Here is a 25,802-nt window from a genome sequence, read left to right as displayed (position 1 = left end):
TCCTCAAAATGCAGACTGTCAATGGCTTTTGTTTTTCTAAACAGTATAAACTAAGAAATCAACTAGTCTCAGAACACTGAAATGACATCTGTATTACACACAATGTGTTGGGCAATGTTAATTGATATTAACATCTAAAAAAAAAGACAGTCTGGACATGCTGCTAGGAGAAAACTGAATGAGTGAAGGAGGACTATACACTGTTTAAATGGCAACAACAAGCACAGGTCCAATTTTGTTATTTTTTATGATGAGTAAATAAATTATTTTGAGGTATTATTATCTATGACTTGGAAGTTCAGCTAAGAATGACAGTTGTGTTGGGAACAGTGCAAATACAGTACAAAGAAACAGGCCTGATCATAAAGAGTTTGCAATCAAAGTAATTTTTTAATTAATATTTTAGTTAAGTAATGAAAACAAAATCTCTGAACAGTCTGTTCTTGGAAAATATTTTGATGCATTGGTCAATACTTAGAAAGTATTAACACAGTTATTTTTACAAGGCTTACATTGATGAGGGATGTTTCCACTTGCCATCACCTATTCCACAAACAATCCCCACACAGCCAATATAACAGGTAAAATAAAGATGCTCCCATAATCAAGAACAGTTTGAAGAGTATGCAAAAGGTAGGAGTATTTTGTATTCTTATTGACTTTGGTAAATTTTAGAATATTGGTATAAATTTTCTAATTATGAGAATCTGAAATGAATGTAATTATTAAGTTGATCTTGAGAATATATTTTAAGCACTTCTCCTGCTACCCCAAAACACGTTGCTTCTTACCCCTGTTTTTCCTCCAAATTAAATTAACACCTAAAATCCAATTTTAAGTAGAAAGTAAAATCCTGCAGCAGCTCTACTTGTCTGCTTGGATGGTAAATATCTACAAATGTAGGGATGAGAGAACTTCCAGGAATGAGAGAACCAGGTTCAGGATCCAGAGAAATTTTTGGATTTCTAATTAATCGATCTTTAGAGACTTCTAGAAACCCCCATGACTGTCCCATACTCCACTCTCAACCATATCTTTAACCCTAGAGACTAAAAAAGAAAGTCTTGTTGAAAAAGAAAGAAGAAAGAGAATCTGTTCTCAGCTCCCAATCCCTCTTTCACTAATGGGGATGCTTTAGTGTTTCCCCTTTTTTCTCTTATGAGTTTTTATGATTAAACAAAAACAGAACAGAGAAGGCCTTCAGTAACCTTCATTATTACAAAAACAGAACAGAGAAGGCCTTCAATAACCTTCATTATTACAAAAACAGAACAGAGAAGGCCTTCAGTAACCTTAAGTAACATCTTTCAGCCGGGAAACTGTAGTCACTGAGTCTTTCCTAGTACCTGTCTCAATTTATTAGTAAAAGAAGAGAAGAGAATTCTTCCCTCTCTTATAAAGTACATGTGTGGGTTGCATAGTAACCCACAGCATTTTCCTAGGAGTCATTCATTCATGAACAAGTCTTAGAGCTCCAGCTTATTGACCTGTCCATTAAACATGACTGGGAAGCTGCTGGGGTAGACAGGGAAATGCACTGAATAGAAGGACTAGTGATGTTAACAGTCTTTCTGTTTATAGCTCCTCAGAAGCTGCTGCCTGCTAGAGACTGGGTAGTCACCTTGGGACTTGTTACGCTCCAGAGTTACATCTGGGACAGAGTTCTGAGAGCCTTGGAGGAGACCTTCTTCACTTATAAACTCAGTTTAAAAATTTCCCTACCATCAACTTCTACAGAGAGGATAACAAGAAAAGGAAGATAAAGGAAGGTCACTCATGTCACCCTAGGGGCCCTGCGAAGAAGGTCATACTTTCATGGTCAGGCCTTCCTGTCCCTGGGGTCATATCTCTCTTCCTCCTTTCCCACACAGATTACCAGATGCGGCATTTGTTGTCTGGGTTCATTGGGGATCCACTGGAACAGCGGAAGAGCTTGGAGAAGTCCTCACTATTGCTGACAGGTCCACAGACACGAAGTGGCAAGGGACTATGCGGATCTGTGTTCAGGGAAAACTGTAGCTTTTCTGGCTCCTGGTGTCCACACATTGCCTTTCAGGAAGTAAAATAGAAAAGTCAGTTTGGGTGAAAGTCCTCATGTCATCAAGACTTAAGGCTCCTCACACCTCTGCACACATCTGAGGGTGCTAGAGTAAACAAGGTAACATGCATACATGGCTGCCAACAATGTTCAAATCTTTCTTATGACTGTTTTTCCTTTCCTTATACTTCTCTGTCCCAATTTCTATATCTGACAAGCCATCTGTTCTTTTTCTGTACTGCATAGTCCAGAACACAGGGAATTTAAGCCACCTTGGCTAGGATCATTCAACCTTGGACTCCATCTAAAGTAATGGTAAAGATATTGTCTCAGTGTCCAGTTTCAGCTTCTTAAGTGAAATCAATGAGTGCTCCTCAAGAAAGGAGAGCACTTACACAAAATCCCATTACTACCTTAGAGACTCGGGGGAGGATTATGTGACTTTACTGGTGTTAAACTGGCAATCCAAGTCTTCCTTCTTGTGATTTTACTCTTTGTTCATTGACAAATGATGCAGTAGCTGCCAGACAACTTCTGAAATGCAAATCTTGCCATCAAGACCCAATAATCTCCTTTTCTACACACTGCTCTCACCTAATCTCAATATACGCACAAAACTTTTCCCTTTGCACAATTACAGTGACTTACAAGGACATGACTTTTCTAAGCACAGAAATCCAATGATCTATCACAAGGAACTCAACAGCACAGCTATGCACAATTGCACAACTTTGCAGAAATCCTTAAAGCAGGTTCCCGCAGAAATATCTATGTGTGCATGTCCTTCTAGTTCTTTATCTCTAAATAACATTTGAAACTCTTTTTTTCACTAGCAGTCACTCAAAATTATAAGACATCTAGTTATTCAGCAAGACAGAAAGGTAAATGGAGGAAGGGATGGACTTTTGTAGTAAGATTTCACTCAATAGCAAAAAAACTACTCAGAAGCTGGCAATGCTTTCCCTGACACAGCTTGTCTGCTATGAGTTAATTTTGGTAGATTTCAGATCTTTGTAAAAGTTCTATCTGCAGACAGGACTTTTGTTAGTTTTGAAATCTGTAACAGGTCCCGTATCTGTGAATTTTAGTTTCTAAATAATGTTCTGAATGTCACAGATTTATCAGTCATTCCCAGTTCTGTGAAGAAGAGGGAACAGAGATTGAATATCAAGAAAGACAAACTAATAATGGAGAGTGAGAAAGACACATGACTAGCTTAGAACTCATTACATGAGCAAAACTGAGGTAGAAAAGTTGATCATGTGAAAGTCCAATCTTAGATAAATCCTTCTCTTCTTTGTGCTTTTTCTGCCAGTTCTTATAGGCCTGTGGAGAGAGAAAATGGGTAATAATAAACCCTCCTTCAGACAGTAACCCAAGCTCATGTCTTACGCCTATGAAATCTATCAATCTAATACATATTTAATAAATTAGCAAGATTGTATCATTATCCTCACTCTGAGGCTCTCTGCTGCTGGCCATGCCCCTAATAATTCTAATGTGGGAGAATAACAGCATAATTCCTTTCCTTCCCATATCAGATACTCCCACACATACTGTCATAAGAGAAGATGTGGTAACTGGACAATGAAAGAATGAAAATTATGTTCAAAACAATTCACAAATATTTGAGTGTAAATTAAAAGACTTTTTACCTCCTATCATTCTTCGTGCAAGAATGTAAAAGTACCATCTTAGACCTATGGATCTCACAGCACTCCCAGTAATTAAACTGCTGAAGCACTGCATGAGGAAATAAAAGACTCTTTCTAGATTAAAATATTGCTGAAAATATCTTTATGGAGTCATTTTACCACAACACAGAATTCTGTTTCATGTCTCAGCTTACTTCCTCAAGTATAGCATACACATAAATAATAGCATGCTTTTGTATGCATAACATAAATGGGGAAGTAAAGATGGTGAAGGGGAGAAGTTGTCTTACATGGAAGTAGTGAGGTTACAAGCAAAGCTTCGTGAGGATCCTCTGGAATAACAGAGGGCATGAAGGGTTCATGGTTCACTGGCACAAGTGTGCAAGAAATATGGAACTGAAGCAGCATATAGGAAAAGGGTACAGCAGAGCAATCCTCTGACATGGCAGCTGAGTTGCGTGGTGAGATTATGAGATTAGAGAAGTAAACTACAATACCTTGTAAGCGATGGTGAGCCCTCCAGTGTCAGCTGTATTCTCCAACAGTGTAAAAGTGCCACTGACATTAAAGCTGTAGCTTTCATACTGTTCAACCAAGCAGTCTATAGATTTTTGTAGCGCACTCCTGTTGCATGTAGGACAGCCCTCAGGCAACACTGCGGGAAAAAAAATCCTAGAAAGTAACACTATTTATGGCATTTGTCTGTGTTCCTCACATTAATCCCTGGTTCTTCTTAGTAGTCAGCTTGGGCTGGAATGGGGTTTCCTTAACTTCATCTACCTTAATGATATATGTATACATTAAAATAGCAACTAGGATTTCATATCACCTAAGGGAAAGTACGAGTGGGACCTAGAAGAGTAAATAAAGAGCCAGTACCCACCATAACCATAGAACGAGTGGAGAATTTCATGTGCCATGAAGACCCCAATGGCTCCAAAGTTCACAGCACTGAAAAATAAAGATGAAAAGAGTGCTTTTGGAAAGAAAAAGAGGGCAGATGAGCATTCCTTATAGCCACTGAGCACAACCGTGGGCTCAACAGGAGTATTCTACTCTGAGAGCACACAAGCACTTCCTATTTATTGTTGTTCAGATATGTAAAAATGCAAATACAAGTGTAAATTATCCTACAAATGCTTAAAGTTATACTATGGGATTATTTTAAAGTATTTGTAGCTAATGAGCCATCAAACCAATGAAGAATCTGTGAATGAGGTTCTGCCTTTATGAACTGTAATGACATGTATTGTTGTTGAAACATGTCCTTATTTACCCCTGATTTTCACCACAAACAACAACTGTAATGGTAACCACATAAATGCAGGATGTTTGGAGAAGCAATCTTGCAACAGTTGTCTAGTGAGAAATGATACATAAATTGGCAAGGCAAATTAAAAACATGAAGGTTTGACTACTATTTACCTGGTCTCACGTTGGCAATCTTGCTACTAGCAAGAGATTGTACTAGAGACCTCCAGTAGATTTTCTAAATGGAATTTCTATATTCTATGCAATGAATTTACAACTAGTCACACAAGGAAGAGTACACTCAAATTGCATTTCCATTATATGAAATTATGGGCTCATTCTTTCTTCCCATGCACTGATTAGCACAGCTGATGCATGAAATTATTGCACTACATCACCGGGAACTCAGTAGGAAGTGACAAGAACAGCTCATCTTCTCTTAGAACTGCTCTTTCAGAAGCTGATAACTTATAACTGTTGCCCAGAGAAGCTGTGGATGTCCCACCCCTGGAAGTGTTCACAGCCAGTCTTAATGGGGTTGTGAGCAGCCTGGTTTACTGGAAGGTGTCCCTACCCATGGCAGGTGGGTTGGAACTAGCTGACCTTCAAGGTCCTTCCAACCCAAACCATTCTATGATACTATAACAATTGTACTGCTTTTCTGACCTCTTGTTTTAAAGTTTATCCTCACAGTCATGTGAATTGGCTCTTGCCAAGTAAAGTTTAAATTCTGGAGCATCATCTGAGAAAACGCTATTGTGCCAATTCCCCAAAAGCTGATCAAGTTTGTCTTGTCAGTATATTTAATAAGGTGACAGTGAGAAAAATGTATTTTACTAACAATGAATACAAAAGGAATAAGAAGCTGAGAGTAAGAATATGGTAAGTGCAGCCCACGGCACCAGAAAAAGTATTCCTTTTCTATTATTCTTTTGAGATCCCCTTTTCTTAATACTATAATGAATTTGTTAAATACTACAAGAACTAGAACATTACCATGGAGAAAATAATTACTTTTAATTGAGACATGTTTCTTTCAAACTTCAGCCTTTTGCAACAGCGTAAGCTTATCTTTCACTGCTATGGTATTAGGAGAAGTATCTATCCATTATCAGCAAAAAAATACATTGGATGATATGTTTATGGTCAACTGCTTTAAGTGCTTTTAATATGAGAAAAAATATTGCTTAAGAGATCTGTTCTATATGAAGAAAGAACCCAACCAGAGTAGTATGGTCTACAGAAGTGTTCTTGTTGCAGGGGAAAACTCAGAATTAAAACTCTATTTGCTTAATTCTTCTAGACCTTTTCTAGAAAAGGTTTCTAGGAAAAAAAAAAAGACCATCTGGATACATTTGGAAAAGGCTTCTGACAAGAATTTGCTCTGTGAGGCTCCTATTTTCTCTGGGTTAGGTTTCTATGGTTTGGATTTTAGGAGTTCTTGGAATCTTGAAAATGAGAGGCAAAGGTGAAATGTCTACTTTACAGTTAACATACATGAGACTTCTAACTCTTTGTTCTGAAGTAATACTCTAGATTCCAGTAATATCCTAGATCTAGTAATATACTAGATCACCTAGATTCTGATTTTGCTCCAGCAGAGTCAATGATCACTCTCTTTCAGAAGTCATAAGGCAGTATTCATCCGGCTTCAGAAAAAGCTGGTTTTCCCCTTTTACTATGTCTTTCTGGGATGCAATAATAAAAAGAAGTTAAAGACAGACTCATTAAGATACTTCCTGGAAGAATGGTGCAGCCCAGGGACTACATTCAGCTTCCACCTTTGCAGCCCCTCTGTACCTGGGAAACTCTATGTGGAAAAAAGGGCTGCGAAACATTCCAGCAGGAAAGACCACCATATGGTGCCTTATTGAGTAGTATGAATGCACACTCCAGGGATACACATGCCACCTAGAAGTAAAGAAAAAAAAAAAAAAGAAAGAAATTAGAGAATGTACTAACTTCTTATCTCAGACTTTATTCCTTTCCTCCACTAAGTTGGCAAAAATAGTGTGCTCAGTTCAACTGTTCATACAGTACCAGCAAATGATGAAATTCACATGATCTAATTCCAGGTGTTCAAAATAAACCTTGACTTGTTTACAGATGGTCAGAGCTAATATCTTAGTTTTCATACACATGAGGGGATTCTCCCTCACTACCTGTGAAGTCCTGCACAGAATACTCTTCAGGAAGTGTAAGGCCCTAAGCACACTTGACAATGCTGCCTGCCTTCTAAAGCATCCTGTCTCCTGCCAGCATTCACATTATTACAGTGCTCTGGTATTTCCTTTGCTTACTCAAGAGAGTATGGGCGAAAAAAGTGGGGTGTTTTCAAAAGTCTGGGACTCTCTCCAAAATGGTGGGGTATTTTGGCAGCATGTGCCCAAGCTGAACACAAGACAGGCTATCCAATTCAAGGCTTTTTAAAGGAGGGTGCAGCAATGCCGACTTGCAGCAACATTCCAAGCTGGTGAAACCACATTTAGAAGTACTATGCCCAATTCTGCCCACTGCTCCCCACTTGCTCTCCCTCTCCTTCCACAGTAAAAGAGAGATACAGACATACAATTGGTCATGGTTCTGAGTGATCTGCTCTATCTGATCCTGCTTTGACAGGAGAACTGGACTGGGTGATCTCCATAGGTCACTTCCAACCTCAGTTCACAACTGTGTAATTCGGTTACATTTTTCAGATCACTTTCTGACTTACTTATTCTGTGGGAGATGCTGAAAGGGTTTCAGGTAGGAATTTTCCCTCAGTATCTTCAAGCAGGCCACCACATTGAGGAAAAAGGTGTCTTCATTTATGTCCAACTGAGGGAAGAGACAGGTAATGTGACTGTCATAGGGCATAAGCAAGAAATTAATTGAACAGTATAAGAAAAAGAAAAGTTCCACAGGTCACAAAAGGGTTAATCAAAAGAGAAACCAATGGGATACTTGTAGTTTTTTTCTCTTCAAGTTTTAAAGACCTTCAGTTTAAGATAGGACAGGAATGTTATCTGCAGGCCAAGCAGAACATACCAACAGATCAAAAATTGCTTCTATCAGGCCAGCCACTCTAAATAGGAGACAGCATAGACAACAGTATAGAACAAAGGTTCTCTGGGCCCATATATCCCCACAAAATGAACAGTAGGAAATGTGCATTGCTCCAGAGGTCATAACTTCTTTCATAAGCAGACACGATAGCAGTTGGTACAGGTAAACCGCCAAAAATGAGACAGGCATGTTTACATTATATAGCTCACATTCTGGTATTCCAGGTTCACTTTGGCAGTCTGGAGTGTGTGAGCTGGATAGCCAATCTCCACCTGTAGTTTGGAAACCTAAAATAATAATAAACAAACAAATGAACAAAAAGAAACAAGATCAATAGGAGGCTTTACATTCTGCAAGTCCTTTTAAACGCTATTTCTAAACAATGTAAGCATGATCTGTGAGTCAGCCCTTCAAAATGACAGCTACTCTGTTTCTCTTTCTTAATTCTCCAACCTGAGGCCTAATGTTGCTCTACTCTTCTTTTTCTTTATAGCATTGTTTTCTGCCATTCAGCTTTATAGCTTTTAGCCTCTCTAGGTGTATAAAACTGAATTGTATCTCAATGCAATTAATTCAAAGTATCCATGGACAAACAAAAACTGAGCCTCTCTATGTCCACACATCAATGTCGGTACACATGCATGATGGCACTTATAAAACCACTCTCAGTGTTTAGTATGTATAAAACATCTATTTAAGATTGTGTGCCTGTAGAAGCAGGTAGGAATATGTGAAGGTGCAGGCCTCTTCCATTCTAAAGGCTTCAGGGAAAGGAAGGCCTCAGTAACTTCAGCCTTCTGCACACACCGAGATTTTAGCGCTTTGGCGAGTCTGTTCATCCATCCATTCCAACTCATCCAGTCGGTCATAGAGGGCATCTTGGATCTCAGAGAACATCTGCTCAGCCTGCCATGGAGAAAAGAAAGAATGGTCACAGCTGCAGAAAAACATTGTTCAGGCTTAGCTACCATCTTCCCCTGCTCCAGTAATTCAACTACAGAATAATTGGAGAAAATTTCTTCTTTTTGTGATGAAAGAGATTTCAGTTTCCACAGTGATTTAGGCTAAAGTTATTTGGCATCCTATTTTCTCCCACACTTCTTTTCGTCTTGCCTCTCACAAAAACTATGCCTATGCTAACTGCTCCTTTTACTGTAGATACACTCAGAATGTGTTGGCATTGATTTGTTTCTTTGGAACTGGTCATATGATTGTTTAATGGCTTTGTAACTGAAAATCTTATTGAAATATATTATACTGGTGATGAATACTGTTAATACTTAACTGTTATTCCACGGAGCACACTGACATTGCATGTATTTTTAGAGCTGTCATAGCTATTGGTGACACACATATACGACTTTGCTAACAGTTGAGACAAAGGTAATAACCAGTATTTAGCTTTGACTATTCTAGCAATGACAGCAATGTCTTGTTCTGACATGTCTCATTCCCAAAAAAGGAGAGAAAGTGCGTAAGCACAGGAATACGTAAAAAGGTATAAAACCTACACATGATTTTGCTGCCTTGATGTGGTCATAAGTTGGCATGTCAAGAAAAGAAAGGTGAAGCTGCACTCTGCTTGGAGAGTAAGATGATGAATACCTACAAGTTTCTTGGTCTGCTGAGGGAAAATTTCTTGCACAATCATCTTCCCTAGAACTGGCTCAAAGAAAGAGCTGGTATCAGTCAAGCACTTCCTCCAGCGCTCAGCTGGGATCTGTAAGAACAGAGAAAGAAATAGACGCATAAGAGTGAGGACAAATAAATATGAAGTCAGTAAAAAGATATGTAGATGTACAGTCAGTAGCATACACATTGCTGTCTAAAAATGACAGCAGTGAATAAGTAATGTAGTTCTATTTAAGCTATCTCAGAAAGATTTAATCAATTAAAACACTGATTTCCTTATGATTTACTCCACTTATTTTCACTCAAGATGAAGATTCATATGCTAGTTGAGAAAAATACATAGAAGAAAGGTGATCATCTATATTTTGTTCACTAGTCCATGACACAGTGCACTCAGCTTCTGTAAAGTTTCATGTATCATGTCTGCTCACATATTTCCTTGAGAAAAAGAAAGAAATTAATGGCCTAGTGAGAGTAGATTTTCCCCCCACAAAACTAAGAAACTCCATATAGACAAGGCATCAAGAGAACATTCAGAAGACATGACCTATGGTGTTCAGCTGCTAGGGAGGCTGAAGAAGGTGATTAAAAACTAACTCACCATTCTGGATCCCATTTTTCCATAAAGAGTCTTATATAGGTCCAGGCGTACATCTTGGAATCGACTATCAAGGGCTGGGGAGAGATTCCCAACCAGACAAACAATCATATAAATGTGAAGGACCCTGTAGGAAAACGACATTTAAAAGGGAAGAAGGTTGAAGGCTAGTCACTCTAAGCACAGAGGTGAGGCAAGAGTCAAAGGAGTACCTTGAGGCAGAGGAACCCTAGGAACCTGAACAATGTCAACAAAGTACTCCGAATAGGCTACACCTGTGGTTATCAAAGGAGGATGATTTGACATAAGTCAACCAAAGAAACTCCCCAGAACACCATTGAGACTCAAGGGGTAATTGCCTTCGGGGGCACAGGATTCTTTATGGGAAGTAAGAGAAAGATAATTTTCAGGACTAGGTGAAACTTATTAAAGAATATTTGAGAGGCCTGTGGGATTCTGGGAGACTTCATTATGGTATGTTTATGGGAAGGATCAAAGGCAGGGAAAGGGAAAGATCGTGGTGGATTGGGAGAACATACATGGGAAAATGTATGTTCTTGTGGCTTGCCAGGGTGTCTATCTGACAGTAGGATATGCCCTATCTTATTAAATACTATTCTTAACTAACATTCTATTTGTTGTGTTTGGGGATGGATCTGAATACTGGAGAGATAACGAGTCTGAGAGTTGACTGTGGGAGGGACTTTTGTTCTAGCTAGTTGCTGGAAAGAGAAGTCTGAGAGTTGGCTATTGGAGATACTAGTGGTTTGGACCGGGTACTGGAGAGATCTGCTTATATATATGTGTTTTTAACAGGAAGAGACCAGAGTAACTGTAACCAAAGTACGGCTGCAAGACTTAGGGGCTCATATCCAGGTAATATACACAAGTGCCAGCAGCTATGGACACCAGGGGATCTAGGGTTAGCTTCTGGACAGACTGAATAGCTAAGACCAGCTACTGGAGTGATCCATATTTTGTGTGTGCATATATGTATTTCGCTAGTATAGACCAGTCCTGATTAGCTGGAGCTGCGGAATAGGATCAGGCTGTCTGAGCTGTTTGTGATTATATTAGTGCTAGAGCAAAGGTGTTGTGTTCCATCTCTATTGATCACACTCGCACACATGCACACACACATATATATATGATATATTTTTATATATGTGTTCGTATATGGTGCATGCATATGCAAGCCTATTGGGAATATATGCTAAGCCTCAGTACTGGCCAAATCGGTGGATATAGAGCCACAGTAGCCTTGCAATTGTTAGACTACTGGATTCAGCAGCCTCTGACACAGACCTATTTAATTCATGGTATCTGAAGTAAATATTTCTTGGGGCATGAACAACTACAGCCACACATATGGACTATTCCTACCTTCCCTTGTGCCATTTTTCGATGAGTTGTGACATGCCTCTTAAGTAATCCATGTCATGCACTGCAATTGGCTGAGAGAGGTTCATTGGCATGGGATAGAAGACAGCCTGGAGACATGACAGCCAGTCAATAGCAGGTGCATTTTCCTGGAAGTAAAACAAAGCTTACATACTGAACTATGAATCTAAATTGACTCACAAGAAATAATAGGGAAATAGGATAATCTTTCTAATACTGTTAAGAGATACTTTCAACAAGTCCAATTGTTTTTATGATGTGTATATTGATTGTAGTAGAAAAGGAAAATTGACTTTTTTAAAGGGAATTAGCACAGGAGAGGGGAGAGAATTTTGGGCCTGAAAAAATCCAACTGCTGTCAGTTAAAGATCATAAGTTTATAAGTTATTTCAAGCTCAGTGGGCTCCAAGTCTAAGTTGCAAGACAATGGCATCTAAAAAGAATATCTCCTTTGTCTTTTGATTTGGATCTTCACAATTTGAATGTCACATGTAATCATGTTACTTAAGTTCTAAGGCATAGATACCTGTAGCTCCCCAATGGTGGTGCGAAAGAACAGCATCCCGCTCTCCCGTCTTTTCTTCAGTGGGGTGACAACTTGCTGGAGGTTAGAGATGAAGGCCAAGGTAGGGGAAAACGAATCAGGGGGACCATCCTGTGTCCCTCCAAGTAGGACCCCCAGTTTCCTCAAATATGAAAGATACACACGGAGAACCTGCAATACAGACTGTATGATCAGGGGGAGGAACATGACTGAAAATTAATAACCGCATTCATCCATCCATCCATCCATCCAACCATCCAACCATCATAAAGTTCAATAATAAGTTCAACCATCATAAGTTCACCACATAAACTTCAATCTTTCAAAACTTCTGCAGACCCGCCCCTAAAACTGTCTTCTCACTGCAACATTCACAAGTGAAGTACAGTTACTCGGTGCAGTTCCTCTCTCAGTGAAGAACGCTGAATTCCCCAAAGATTATTTTTGTCACAGCATACAATTACTTTAAATACTAGAATAATTTTAGAGATGCGGGTCTGCCACCTCTGGAAAGAAATGTAGTGATATAATGAGCCAGTATTTTTGATTGAGAGAAAATGTCAGCTTCTAGTTTCAATCTTTATGAGGTATCAAAGGAATGCTTGTGACAGGTAGACAGGTTTAGTTTTCTTTGAGGACTCTTCTGAAAGACTCAGACTGAGAAACTGAAAACAACTCAGTGTTTACGAAGTTCAGAAAAATGTCAAATTAATTTTGTTACAATAACTCCCAGGGTCAAAGAGCTTGTTTCCCCAACTTATGTTTGAACATTTTAAAATAACTATAAAAATGCTAGCTACCTCTGCCCCCAATACACAGATTTTGTTATAAAGCTTTACTTTGGACAAAGAGATTTTTTAAAAACATTCATTCAAGGTGAAACACAAAGGGAAGCCCATGTTCATATTACTTGGCAAATATAAACTACAATTTTTGGCATTCTGTTTCTATATAAGAAGTTTTAAACCTGGCATCTAAAATGGGTTACAATTTACGAACTATCTTTTCGGAAAAGTAGAGTTCTGCAAAGAATTCCTTCTGGAGTCATTTTCAGAGGTGACTGACCGTAACCCATGGAAATAGACCACTCTGAACCAGGAGGCAATTCAAGCAGATCCCTTTACCAAATAGCCATTTTTACCTTGCTTCAGTCTCTGATATGTTACCTCAAGATAATTTTTCTCTTTGAATTCACTCTCAGGTGGCAACTCAAACTCAGGATGGTCAATCTGCAAAAAGGAGTAAAGGAAAAACATCTCACTATTTCCAGAAACCCTGGAAATGTGAGAATATGCTCTGCAGGCTTTGGTAATTTTTGTATTATGGAATTTGAAATGTTAATAGATTTCTTTTTATAACATATTTATGTAATAAAATCAAGAGTTTTACTGAAATTTAGGAAAACTTACCTCAGAGAAGAATATAGGCTTAACTTGAGCAAGCCTTGGTCTGACTCTTTACTCATAGTGCTTCCTGGTAGTGCTCTTTCTTTAGCAAACTCACCTGAATGATATTGGTTTTGGGGTCAGAAGGAATAGGTCCCACTTGGACTCTGAAAAAGGGAAAGGTGTTGTATCTGCCCATTAGAATCTGGAGAGTTTCATTAAAATCTTTTGTTTCCTCCACATCTGTGATACTCCATCCACCAACCTAGAGAGGGAGGGAGACAGCAAGGCTGCAGGTGAGAAAAACTTGCTTGATCCATATTTACAAAATTTTTTTCACACCTATGAGCTTAGTCATTATGACAACTGTGAAGCAACAAAGCAAATAGCAACAGGGGAACTTGTGAAGAGCTCTGATGGCTTTAAAATGACCTGACACTTTCCCTCAAGCAAAGCAATGAACTGAATATGACACAAGGAAAAGGAATTATAATTATCAGCAGAGCAAGCTGTGCAGGAAAAATAAGCTAGATAAGCAGGGGAGAGGAAAGACGTCTCATTTTTCTAAAGACATCCAACAACCAGAACAACCAGGAATCAGGGCTCACAGGTCCCACTTCCCTGGCAATCGGATTCACAGGTGGGCCTGTAGTTCCTTCTGCTGGAAAGTTCTGCACCCTCCTTGGAGATAAGACATAAATGCTCTTTTGTTGGCAGGAAAATGTATAACCCTCCATGGCACTAAGAGGAGTCTTCCAGAATGGAAAGAGAAAAATTTTATTCTTTAAACAAGCTCCCTTTGAAGCCTGGACTACTGGATGGCCATCAGATTTTAGATACAAAAGTTTTAGCTGTTTGCAAGATGTTCCCTGGCCTGTAAGTCAGATACTATCGAACTAAGCTGAGATTAAACACGATCCCTCTTTGTAGTCTTTGTTTTCTGACCATCCTTAAGTAATGTATAGGGTTATGAGGAAGGATTCAAATGATTTTCTGATGTCAGAAAATCAGATATTGAAACTGCATTTAAAGCTAGAAGATTTATCACTTAGAAGTTGTGTTGCGAACCATGAGTTTATTTCAGGGCCAGATGCTAGAAAAATTACATCCTGTAGGACCATATGACCCTAACTGCACACTCACTTTCCTTCTTGAAGGAATTATCTTCTGAAAGGAGAGGACACAGCACTAATATTCACCTGATTTAGGAGGTCCTTCAATGGCTGAGCTCCTTGAGACTCTATCTGTTCGATATTCATGCAGGAACGATAGAATTGCATTGCTTTCTCCTGGGCTGAGCCTCTTATGCCAAACTGTGGACTCTCTGAGAAAAAAAAAAATATTAAAAATTAAAAAAGTGGTTTAAAAAAGAAGTTGGGACAGTGTTAAAGCAGAGAACAGTTGTAAGAAAATACTACGCTTTGATTCAGAACATTTCAATAAATACATCCACATTTCCCACAGCGACTCAAAGCAAGGGGCCTTCTAGTGCCACAGCTCTTCCTGAGGCCAAATACGTGACATTCTTTGCATGGAAACAGGAGCACAGCAGGAAGATGGTGCATATTTAAGTCCATATCTGTCCCACATGGAGACAGACCACATCACTAGAGTGCACATTCAGACAAGCACAGCAACAAGTGCTTACTTTTACAAGACAACAATAAAATAGTTTGAGTTGCTGTCAGAATTTTAAAATGTGACTTTCATCTGTTACACTTGGTAAGGGTAATTAAAATGTTTAAAATGCAGCTATTGTAATATGATATGCTCAAAAATAAATCTGTACCTGTAATGATAGAAGAACGAAGAGATAGGACTCAGTCCCTGTTAGGAATGATTGTGCTCTCAATTGCTAGTACTCTCAGCTCTAACTGAGGCAGTTGCTGAAGGTAACACACCAATTATCTGTCCCTACCTAAAAGCCTTTTCAGGATCAACAGATTTTCTTCCAACAACACATCAAATACATTTAGTGATTCTTCTGCAGTTCTGCTTGAGTGTTTGCCTTCCCAGTTGCCACAGGCATATTTGTAGAAATCCTCACAGGGGTCTACAGTGTCATTCCTAGAATTCAGGAGTCTCTCCAACAGAGCAAGACCTGGCTTGGCATCACAGGATCCTGGAGAAGAAGTAAATAGGAGAGAACTGAGCAGTAGCAGTGGAGAGTGAGAACAACTCCAAACAAACAAATAAATGAACTAAAAACAGAAACAAAAAACCTAAAAACCCAAACCAACCAACTAACCAACCAAACAGTTCTCTGTGGGACATTTCCTCCAAAAGATTTATTTTTGGTGCAAACTCCTTTCCATGTAAAGTGTTAAATTCCTTGTAAGTCTTTGCTGAATATGGAGTGAAATGTCTTCTGTCTTTCACTTCCCAGGAGGATTGTCTTTGCACTTTATAAGGGAGATTCTTCAAATAAAGGGCAAGTAATCAGTCCAGAGGTGGTGTTCTCTCTTTGTACTACCTAGGTAGTCACAGTTAGTATTATTCTGCCTTCTCAGTGTCTTTTTTCTGAATCAGCCAAATTTGGCCTAACAATAAACAAGAAGCAACTGATAGTTTCAACACATGATGCAAAAGAAAGACATAGCACAGCAATAGTAAGGTCGTAAGATTAAAACATGGTTTGTTCAAGTATGGGAAACATACCTCAGCAATGACATTTTTTAAAAGAGGACAAAAACTTTCTATAATATCTTACTTTGATTTGTGACTCCCTTTATCTAAACTGCTGCAAATCACTGGGTATGTGTTCTCATTTTGGTTCAGTGTCTTGTATCGACATCAGATCAGATCAATTATTTACTGAAATAAACCACCTGTAAATTAAAGTGAGACTTTCCATACTATGGTTTCAACAGTTGACATGGGAGAAGGTGGGCCGAGTGGAAATAGACAAGATCTAAACTAACAGTTTTTTCTTGGTCTATGTAGTGAATGGCCTCCAACACATAAAAAGAGCTAAAGAAAAATGTCAGGTAGATGAAGAGAAAAAAGCTAGGTGAAGGGTCAAAAATGCTTATTTTGGAGTGTCTGCATCTACCAATATAAATGCATCTTCAGTATTGAGCATTCTATATGCTCAGACATTGCCATGAACCGTTCTCTAGATAGTTCTTTAGCAAATTTGAAAGGCAAATTAATATTTCTGCTCTATGCTCAGAGCTTCTCCATTAGCAACAGACTATGACTTTTCCTTTTACACTGTGACTGCACTGATCTGTGCTAGAAAATCAGGACTAGACTTAAGCCAGAGATGGAAAGGTGGAGGAGGAGCTCCAAATATCAGATTCTGTTCACTTTCCTGGAAGTGACTACAGACAGAACAGAATATGTTGATGAGATGCAAAGCAATATAATGATGCTCTCTCTGAAAACTGGGCTCAGGTATATTGAATAGCAGGCAGAGGAGGAGGACAGATGTGGAGGATCTCTCCCCAAAGAAGAGGTAGGAAAATGTAATTTTTTTACAAAAGGTGTTATGGTTCCCAGAGATTCTGAAAGGCTAAGCCTAGTACACAACGGAGGCAGACTGGAGAGAAAGGGATCTTACAAATGGGGTGGATAAGGAAGAAAGGGAAAGGATATCCCGTATTATACCTAGAGCACAAGTCATCACGATGTAGGTGATAAGCAGTGTAAAGCCAAGGACAGTACTGAGAATAAGTGTACACAGAAGTAGGCTTTTCCCCTGAAGGCATCGTTCTTTCTTTGCACCTGTTCTCAGCTCCTCGTCACAGGTCTGAAGAGACAGAAAAAATGAAGAAAGAAAAATTTATATTAAAGTTAGCACTGATAATATACTCCATCTATTAATCATGGATTAGTGCCAGAACACCAATAGTCATCCAAGTCATCTAAGTGACTGTACTCCCAGGGGCTTTCTCCCTTTCTTTGTTTCCCTGTCTTTTCAAGCTACAACTGTTGTACTGAGCTACTAATTATATATTGAAAATGCAGCTTGCTATGAGGAGGCTTATCCCTCCATAGTTCACTCTGGTTTGTGGAATCCCCTTGCATATACCTCCTGAAGATATCAAAGCCTTTTTGAGTCCATTTAAAGCTAATGATGTGATGTCTAGAACTGATGGTTCTTTATTGTGTTACAGTCTGGCAACCCCAGCACTAATTCCAGATCTCTCCTCAAGAAACAAGTACTGCATCCTAAGCCCTCTACCCTGGTTCAAGTGAGAGAAAAGATTTGCTCTATTCTATAACCTCCAGTAAGCTGTAAGTCACTGAGAAAATCTTATATACAAACATGTTTTATCTCACATAAATTTAGTTGTGTTCATAATGTAGGTGTGTCTTTCTAGTCAATAGAGAAGGCTAAGCACCTTATGAGTACACCTTCTATTTTGGATATCTGTCTTAGTATGAGCTGAAGCATCCTCCAGAGTTACCTTTCTTTTTCTCTCTTGACTGCAAAGGAAGATACATGATTATCTAACATCTACCTGGATAGTTAGATAAGATAATGTTTACTCTGTGTGTTCACTCCCTCTGTATATTTTAATGTACATTATTGTTGTTGTCCTTTCTATCTTTTTCATGACAACAGCTTAAAAAAATAATGTACATTATTTCATATCTTTCAAACATGCATTTTATTCAATTAATTCAGAAGCCTTTCAAAAGCTTACTTGACTCTTGGGAATTGCTAACAAGGGTTAAGTGCCTAACTGCTTTTCTCCTTTAAAATCCTATTATCCTGACTTCTTTAGGCAGGATGCTGAATAACTAAATGGAAAGCATGTACATACAAGTGAGTCCTGGCATTAGAAGGTGCTAGATACAGAACATGATCATACTGGCACTGTTTGAAATATAAAGGAGGACATCCAAATTCCTTTCATAAGTCCCTGTAGCAAAACACTTCAGGTTTTACTCCTAGAGTAAGAGAGTAAGTATCACAATTTAACAGTATGGTAGGGACGTGAGTGAAAGAAAATTAGCTTAGCTAATTTTGAGAAGAAAAATTATTCTTCAACATGCAAGCCCCCAGCTTTCACCATTTAGGAGGGAGTGAATGATTCACATTCACAATTCCTTTGACTTCTCTGTTGCAATAGACTTCTTGTTTTTCACATTAAAAATCTGGCTTGTTCCTACTATGAAATATTTATAATTTTGCAATACTTTGGTTTCGTGTTATCAGAGGACATCTGTCTCTCTCTTTTGAGTAATAAGTGGCATGGTTGTGGAGACACTAAGAAGAAATTGGTGTTTCAAGACTGTCAGTGCAATTTCTTATGACCTTCTGGTTAAGAGTAGGTCTATATCAAGCCTATACATTATGTTTCTTTTGAAATGCAAAATACATCAAATAGTAGATTTTAAAAATCTGTAAGAAAAACAGGACTGTCGCCCTCAAGTCTCCAACGTGAAACAACTACCTTGCTAAGAACAATATGCCTCAAAATAACAGCATACCAAAAAGAAGTGACAGGGGAAGGGGCTATGTACCTCCACTTAGAAACTGGATTATGGTCTGCGCTATACGAGCTATAAGGATAAAAATTTTCTTCAAACACTTCCCTTCCATAAGGAATGTCTTTCTAATCTTACCTCTGTAACTAGGTCTGGATTTGAAAGATTTTATGTGGACCTACATAAACAGAGATAAAAGAGGAGGGCAATCATACTTAGTTGTCCTTTCTATCTTTTTCATGACAACAGCTTAAAAAAAATCTAGACAGACAAATGCCCACTCCTTCAATACTCCTACACAGATACTGACCTGGGCAAAATCCCTGTCAGACTCTTTATCTAGAACAATCTTCACTTTTGTGCCTCGACGGACTAAGTGGTTCACAGGTACTGAAATACAGAACCCTTCCTAAGTCAACGATTTTTGGCCAAGGGAATGTGGATTGAACTAGGTGGAACAAGAGCTGAGATATAAAAACTTCCAGGGCACAGGATACAGGAATACTACATAGCTTGCAGGAAGCAGCAGCACTTTATTTGGAGGCTCGGTTGCCTCATCCAGAATGCTCCATATAAAGACGCAAGTGAATGGTTTGAACAAGCCTGGGGAAAAGGACTTCAAACTCTGACAGAGCTTTTCCTTATAGATCTCACTTAGGAGTGAGAAAAATAATCAGTATTTGCATAAAGTTGCAGATGAATGCAATTTCCAGTACAGTTTCAGTTCTTTCATGCTTTTAAGAATGTGCAAGTGTTCAAATTCAAATGGCTCCACTGTAGCTAAGTGAGAACAAATGCCCGTAAAATCACTAAAAGAAGACTTCTAATTGTCATCAATTATAAAATGTATTATTTTGAATTAAGATACTATATCAACCATCTGATTCAAATGTGAGCATGACTTAGACTAGCAGAATCATAACAGGTACAGTTACCAAAGTAAGAACTGTTTGATACACCTATATCAGCCAAAGAATTTGATTTTCTTGCAGCATCTCCTTCTTTCAGAAAGAAGCAGAAAAAGAAGCATCTAGCTTTCACGAAAATAAAGTAAATAGAAAGAGAGAGATCAAAGGCAGAGAGAATTGGAGTTATTTTTCATAACTATTTACCAGATAATTTAGAGGTTTTATTTTTCAGCCTGTAGATTATTCAAGAATTACTGACTTTGGCTGTTACCCAAATTGCATTTATCACATTACTCATGTGGATGACATATTTTCAGACTAATGCCTCCATACTTACCAAAAATTTCATTTTCTTAGATTTATCTTTTGTCAGCAATTCATGTAAGCACAATAAATTGAGCCCATTAAATGCCATTTGAGAAATATTTTAGGCTGTGTTCAAAATAGAGTATTTGTTAATGTGAAATACGAAACAGAAAGGTTGCTGAATTATATTCTGGACTACTAAAATTTTAAAGCATAACCACGGCCAATAACTAAAATGATAACTGTTGTCTGATCTTTATCACACAGAAATATGGAAATGGATATACAAAACAATAATTTCTGCAAATTCTTCAGCTAGAAAAATGCAGACAAGATAAAGTTATCTTTTGAATTACAGCCAGAGTCACACTGAACAGCTCTCATTGTAACAAAACATAGGTATTTTTTAGTTTGAATTATTTAGTCACATAGAACACTTTACATATCTGTTGTCCTTGAATGTTTCCTATATTTTAGCAATGCTGACCTAACAGTTCACTTCAGTGCAATTTGTCTGTAAATATGAAAATAAGATTTTATTAGCCCTTTGTATAAGACATCAAATCAGAAAAGTTAAGACATCAATTTAGAAAAGTTACACCACTCCATATGGGAAGCATTTAGCCTTATCACGTCATTCTCACATTCCAAAAAGTATGCCATGTTTATACACAATTATTTGGGGGTGGGGGGAAATTGTATGTTTCTGGGTAAGTACTTTCTTGTAATTTTGTGTGGAAAAATGGAGATACAATAAAAGAGGTCATTATTATTATTACTACTACTCCTATTATTATTAGTCCTTATTGGTCGGTGCTTCAAACAGTTTGGAATACAGTCTCAGGGTGGCCATTAGGATGACTAACAGGAAGGGCAAGAACCCCTAAATCATTGCACCATATCCCACATCGTCAAACCCGAGACTCGGACAAGCCCTTTCTGGATACAAACTGTCAAAAAACTCAACTACCCCAAGCTCCCTAAGGTAATAAGCAGTGTAGGTGTGATAGGGACAGAAAAGAGAGGTGCGAGACAAAGGTACCTCAGCAGACTACAAGACAGACCCATTTGCTTACCTCAGGAGGAGTGCTCATCCTTGTCACTGAGCAGGCTTTGCTTCTGCGATTACCACAGTTGTCAGCTCTGTTTACTTGTTTGCTATCAGTCTTCCATGCCCAGACACACTGCTAAGTTCAGAGACAATCTCTTCTTCCCAGCTTGGCTGTTTGCTGTGGGGAGGAGAAGAGAGAGGAAAAGCTCTGAGAAAAACGCCCTGAAGAAAATGGGAGGGAGGGAAACGGATATGTTACTACAACTCTCCACCCACCTTCTAAACACCTCTCTTCTCATAAAAAGTACTTTTTGTTCCCTTCTATGTCTCCCTGTGACCCACCCGTCTTTCTGTCTCTTGGAGCTCCACTGAAATCTTTTTGAACACGAGTATGTGATTCTCTATCTCCCTCAGCCTCTACTCAGCTATTTGCTGTTTCTTTTCTCTTCAGCAGCCTCGCTATCCTGCCCACCCAACATGCCTGTTTTGGTCTGATATTCTCACTGCCATTAGCCTGTTTCAACCTGCTGCTTCTCTGGGGCCCGGAGGCCTCTGCCTATTGCAGGATAGTGTGAGCTACAGATCTTAGTGCTCCTCCTCCCACAAAGGAAAGGCCACGGTGTTCACTTACTTCTTGCTTTCTCTCATCTGCACCCTAGTGTCCATTCAAGGGGTCAACACATCTGAGTTTTTCTTTCTTATTAAGAGTCATAAAAAAAAAAATCATTCATTATTGATTCTATTTACAGTTGTTCATTACTTCTCAGGTGATGGCCAGCCTGTGCGTCTTTGCTTACTTAAAGACGCATATTGGGAAGATTTGAGAGGATGGTTTCTCTGCTTTGAAGACTGGGAACCAGGATCACTTCTCTGAGACATTAAAAACTGAGTAGTTGATATTGGGAGATGAGACCTTCTCAAGTGGCGGCTGGGAGCTGAGACAGATGGTGGGGATCAGTTTGGTGACAGCTTCCAAAGTGATTGAAACAAGCAGAATACCAGGATGGAACTGTTTACCTCCCAATGATGCTAGTCTCTCAGGGAAATATGATGTCTAGGTTCACTAGTCTGAAGATAATTAGGTATCTGCACAGTAGTTCAGAGCTTCCATCAACCTGATTATTTCCCTATTACTGTAGTGCTTGCATAATTATTAGCATTCTACTATCACAACAGACTTCTTATATGGCTGCTACCAGTTACTTACTCCCAGTTCTTTTTACTGTTCAGGTCACTGGTAGTTATATATGCCTGCATTTGTCAAACATCTCTAAATACTGCCAAAAAATGTCCTTGCATAGTGCAAAAAAGGTCTTTGCTGACCTTCCTTTCCTTGCAGTGTGTCACTTCCCTTCAGCTTAACATCAGAATCCAATTTGCAAATACTTGCATAAATGATTGAGATTTGACTTAGTGGAAGTAACAAGACATTCTTTTGTTAGCTCCCAAGCTTTATGTAAAGAAGTAAATTTTGTTTCTATTTACTGAACACTATCTAGGCTTTTAAATTTAGCTGGGCAAGGAATTTATTGTCATTTTAGATTGTGAAATGTTTATGATAATTTTGAACACAATGCAATTAAAATTAAAGCAAGTAATAAAACCTCGACTGAAGTATTCACTTTTAAATTGAGAAGATCAAAAAAGCCTTTGGTCAATATGCTGAGGGGATATGATTGGAGTTACATGGTTTCGTATACCAGTATCTTTTAAACAGGTACTCCTATCTCCTCTTGATTAAATGTAATTTTACCACATAATTGGACAAAATATTACATTGACATTGCCACACCACATGGATTGTCACACACTACCTAGAAATTCTTTGAATATGTATATATGGATGATTTTTTCCAGACCTTGTAAAAAAATCAGGACATATCCTGAAAAGTAGATGGATCACTACTTCATTATACTTGTGCATGGGATGTTTCAGGAAATTAAATGCACTTTTCTCTCTCAGTGAAGAGCATGGCTCTTTGAATTAGTACTTGTTTCAGGGGTGCTGTAATGCCAAGAAAACTGTCTTGCAAGATCTAGTGTGGAGGTGATGTTTCCTCTTCTAATTCATCACAGACCATAGTAACATTATACACTGAATCTAACAGACACTACTGTTGGATTCCATCGGAAAAGTATGCTCCTGAGTAGCATTCTGTTATGACAGAGTTTATGAAATAATTCGGTAGGAAAGTTGAGTTTTTATGGGGAGAATCAAGTGGTTTAAATTTTTATTTATTCAAAAATTTACATATCCCTTTGAAAAAAAATGTGGATTTATTTCATGTACATGCTGTCACTGTGATCAGGGTCTGAGATATCCAGGTGTAAGACATATTTTATTCAAAATTATATGATCCACACTTCGGAAAAATTTTCTTGACTATGGTCTTAGCTGTTGCAAAGTGATTCAGACACTATAGTTATAAATGTTTTCAAGCAGAGTTTCTTGCATCTATCAGGGTAGGGACAGAGCACATTTGCACCTGGCAGAAATAAGGCAGGGAAGCATATCTTATATTTTCCACACTACCAATTCAATATGGAAGTCTTTTTCAGGTGAGGGATCATAGGACAGTGTAATGTCTGTATAAGTATTTAGGCCTCAAAAAAGGTCTACGTTGGAGAGGACTCTATGACAGCTGTTTGCACTCTGATGTGTTTATTGCATATACAGCCTGTAGAGGTTTGGGATCTCGTGAGCTGAATATCTGAATTATCCATGTATACATGAAAATGGTGCTGTACACGTGCTGTTGTTTTTTCCTGATAGCACGTAAATTTATTTGAAGACACTTTTACCAACTGCCGAAAAAAAAGACAAAAAGTTTCCCTGTAAAATGTTTCTAACTACAGAAGCAGGAAGAGGGGTTTGAGGGAGGCAAAGCGGGGGAAGACGTCACAAGTAATCCTTATCAGCTTGTTCCCTTCTTATCTTTAAGGCACATATGACAGCTCTCTGCTCACATGAGTGAGAGAACCTCTGGTGTTTTCTCTGTGACAGACTCTTTCTCTTCTCTACACAGTGCATTAACTTTTTCAAATCTAACACTGATCAGCACATTGAAAAGAATACAATATTGGACATGCCTTCCAGCTGCTACACATAAAAACATTTAATGGCAATTATCTTTTAGATACCTCTTAGAATGAAATAAAAATATGATTCAAAGAAATATGAACTTATTAAGTGGATTGATGTGCATTTGGCAGATGTTGTTGCAAGTATTTCTTATACATTCAAATGGTTAGGAATTTAAGGCAGAGTTCAGAAAATTACTTTCTTAATATCTGTCCTGAAGTGAAATTAAATTGGGATTTTGATCTTTTACAGTGTGTGAATAGTAAATTCCCCTGCAACAGTTTGGTGAAGTTTTGCTTCATAGATTAATATTCCAGCTTCAACCTTCCAAAAATGTATTAGGCTGCACAAAAGATTGCCAGCTTTATATAATTAAATGAACAAAAGAGCATTCGTAAAACATAATGAGGTAATGTTAATGTCACTGGCCATCTGGAAAACTCATGGGAAAAGTTTAACACTTACAAAGAGACTGCACTTAGTTTTAAAAATAAACTTGTCTAATTTAAGCTTTTCTACCTCAAATGGTCACTGATGATACTACCACTGACCAGTGTGACTCATGGGTTAAAACAACACAAAAGAAAACCTAATTTGTATGAAAGACCATCTGCTAAAGGTTAGCAGTAATTTTGGTAACCATCAAAAGCACAAATTTGCTTTCAGAACGTCAGAATACTGTAGCACTGTGAGAGCTTGTTGCTTCATTCCAGTTCAGAAAACTGGAGGTAGGATAACCTCAGAGCCATAATATTGCCTTGTGGATGCTCCCATATTTATCCTGACTGATGACAGGATAAATTCATTTTAAGCAGCCCAGAATTAGAGCTCTCAGCAGTGTGTTCTAACTGTTCCATTGCTGACAGAAAGAGATCCCTTCTGGGGCAAAAATGCTGTCAGAGACTCCTAGTCAGATAGGAACTTTTTACTCCCTTTTTTCCACAAAATTCTTGCTCTCTAATCTAGCATCAGTCAATCAGCACATAGGCTCATAGTCACAGAATGGTTTGAGTTGGAAGGGACCTTTTAAAGATCATGTAGTTCAACCCCTCACCTTGGTCAGGTTTCTTAAAGCCCTGTCCAACCTGACCTTGAACACTTCCAATAATGGGGCATCTACCACTTCCTTGGGCAACCTGTGCTTCCAGCTTTTCAGGAACATTTTTATTCAGGAAAAAAACCAGATACTTCTAACCACTAACACCAGTCAATAAACTCTAGATTCAGAGGAGGCAGGAAGAAGGGGAAAGACCAAAGACTGTAACAACAGACTAGCTCAATACATGACAGTTTGTTTATGTGGATGAATCTGTTAAAGATGATGAGAAAAAAAAGTGAAATAGCCTGACCTTTGTGAGTCTTTCAAACTGAAGATTCATTAATCCACCCAAAAGGAAGACTATACTAAGCCTGGAATCCAAGTGGATAGAATGGATATGTGAATATCCATATGTGAATTGGGAAGCA

At 38.4% G+C, this 25,802-nt stretch overlaps 1 protein-coding gene across 2 annotated transcripts; it reads right to left on the bottom strand.

The window, feature by feature from the left end:
* Positions 1 to 382: 382 nt before the first annotated feature.
* On the bottom strand, positions 383 to 21,748 carry KEL (Kell metallo-endopeptidase (Kell blood group)). 2 transcript variants are annotated; one of them, XM_027653666.1, is made up of 19 exons: positions 21,530 to 21,748; positions 21,279 to 21,431; positions 17,159 to 17,300; positions 15,468 to 15,671; positions 14,749 to 14,873; positions 13,668 to 13,814; positions 13,331 to 13,393; positions 12,147 to 12,335; positions 11,603 to 11,748; positions 10,223 to 10,346; positions 9,599 to 9,709; positions 8,797 to 8,895; positions 8,199 to 8,276; positions 7,658 to 7,761; positions 6,745 to 6,855; positions 4,577 to 4,644; positions 4,191 to 4,348; positions 3,269 to 3,364; positions 383 to 2,049 (listed from the first exon to the last, which is right to left on the bottom strand). In XM_027653666.1, exons 2-19 carry the CDS (start codon positions 21,294 to 21,296, stop codon positions 1,873 to 1,875), a joined length of 2,160 nt encoding a protein of 719 aa, XP_027509467.1. In that variant the 5' UTR covers positions 21,297 to 21,431; positions 21,530 to 21,748; the 3' UTR covers positions 383 to 1,872. The 2 variants fall into 2 exon arrangements, with proteins under 2 accessions (XP_027509467.1, XP_027509468.1); XM_027653667.1 differs by lacking the exons at positions 15,468 to 15,671; positions 17,159 to 17,300; positions 21,279 to 21,431; positions 21,530 to 21,748 and adding an exon at positions 15,339 to 15,434.
* Between the last annotated feature and the right edge of the window lie 4,054 nt (positions 21,749 to 25,802).

The sequence above is a fragment of the Corapipo altera genome, unplaced genomic scaffold (genome assembly GCF_003945725.1).
Source record: "Corapipo altera isolate COAL_440 unplaced genomic scaffold, ASM394572v1 61, whole genome shotgun sequence".
NCBI lineage: Eukaryota > Metazoa > Chordata > Aves > Passeriformes > Pipridae > Corapipo > Corapipo altera.
Note: the sequence above shows the minus strand (reverse complement) of the source record. Positions and strands in the feature narration are given on the sequence as shown.

Bases quoted from the DNA above. Each gene is read 5' to 3' on its own strand.
- KEL (XM_027653666.1), bottom strand. The intron at 10,347-11,602 runs GTAGGAATAGTC...GTTTTCCTACAG, and splicing joins GAAAAATGGCACAAGGGAAG to GGTCCTTCACATTTATATGA. The intron at 4,645-6,744 runs GTACAGAGGGGC...TTTATTTTTCAG, and splicing joins TTCCACATAGAGTTTCCCAG to TGCTGTGAACTTTGGAGCCA.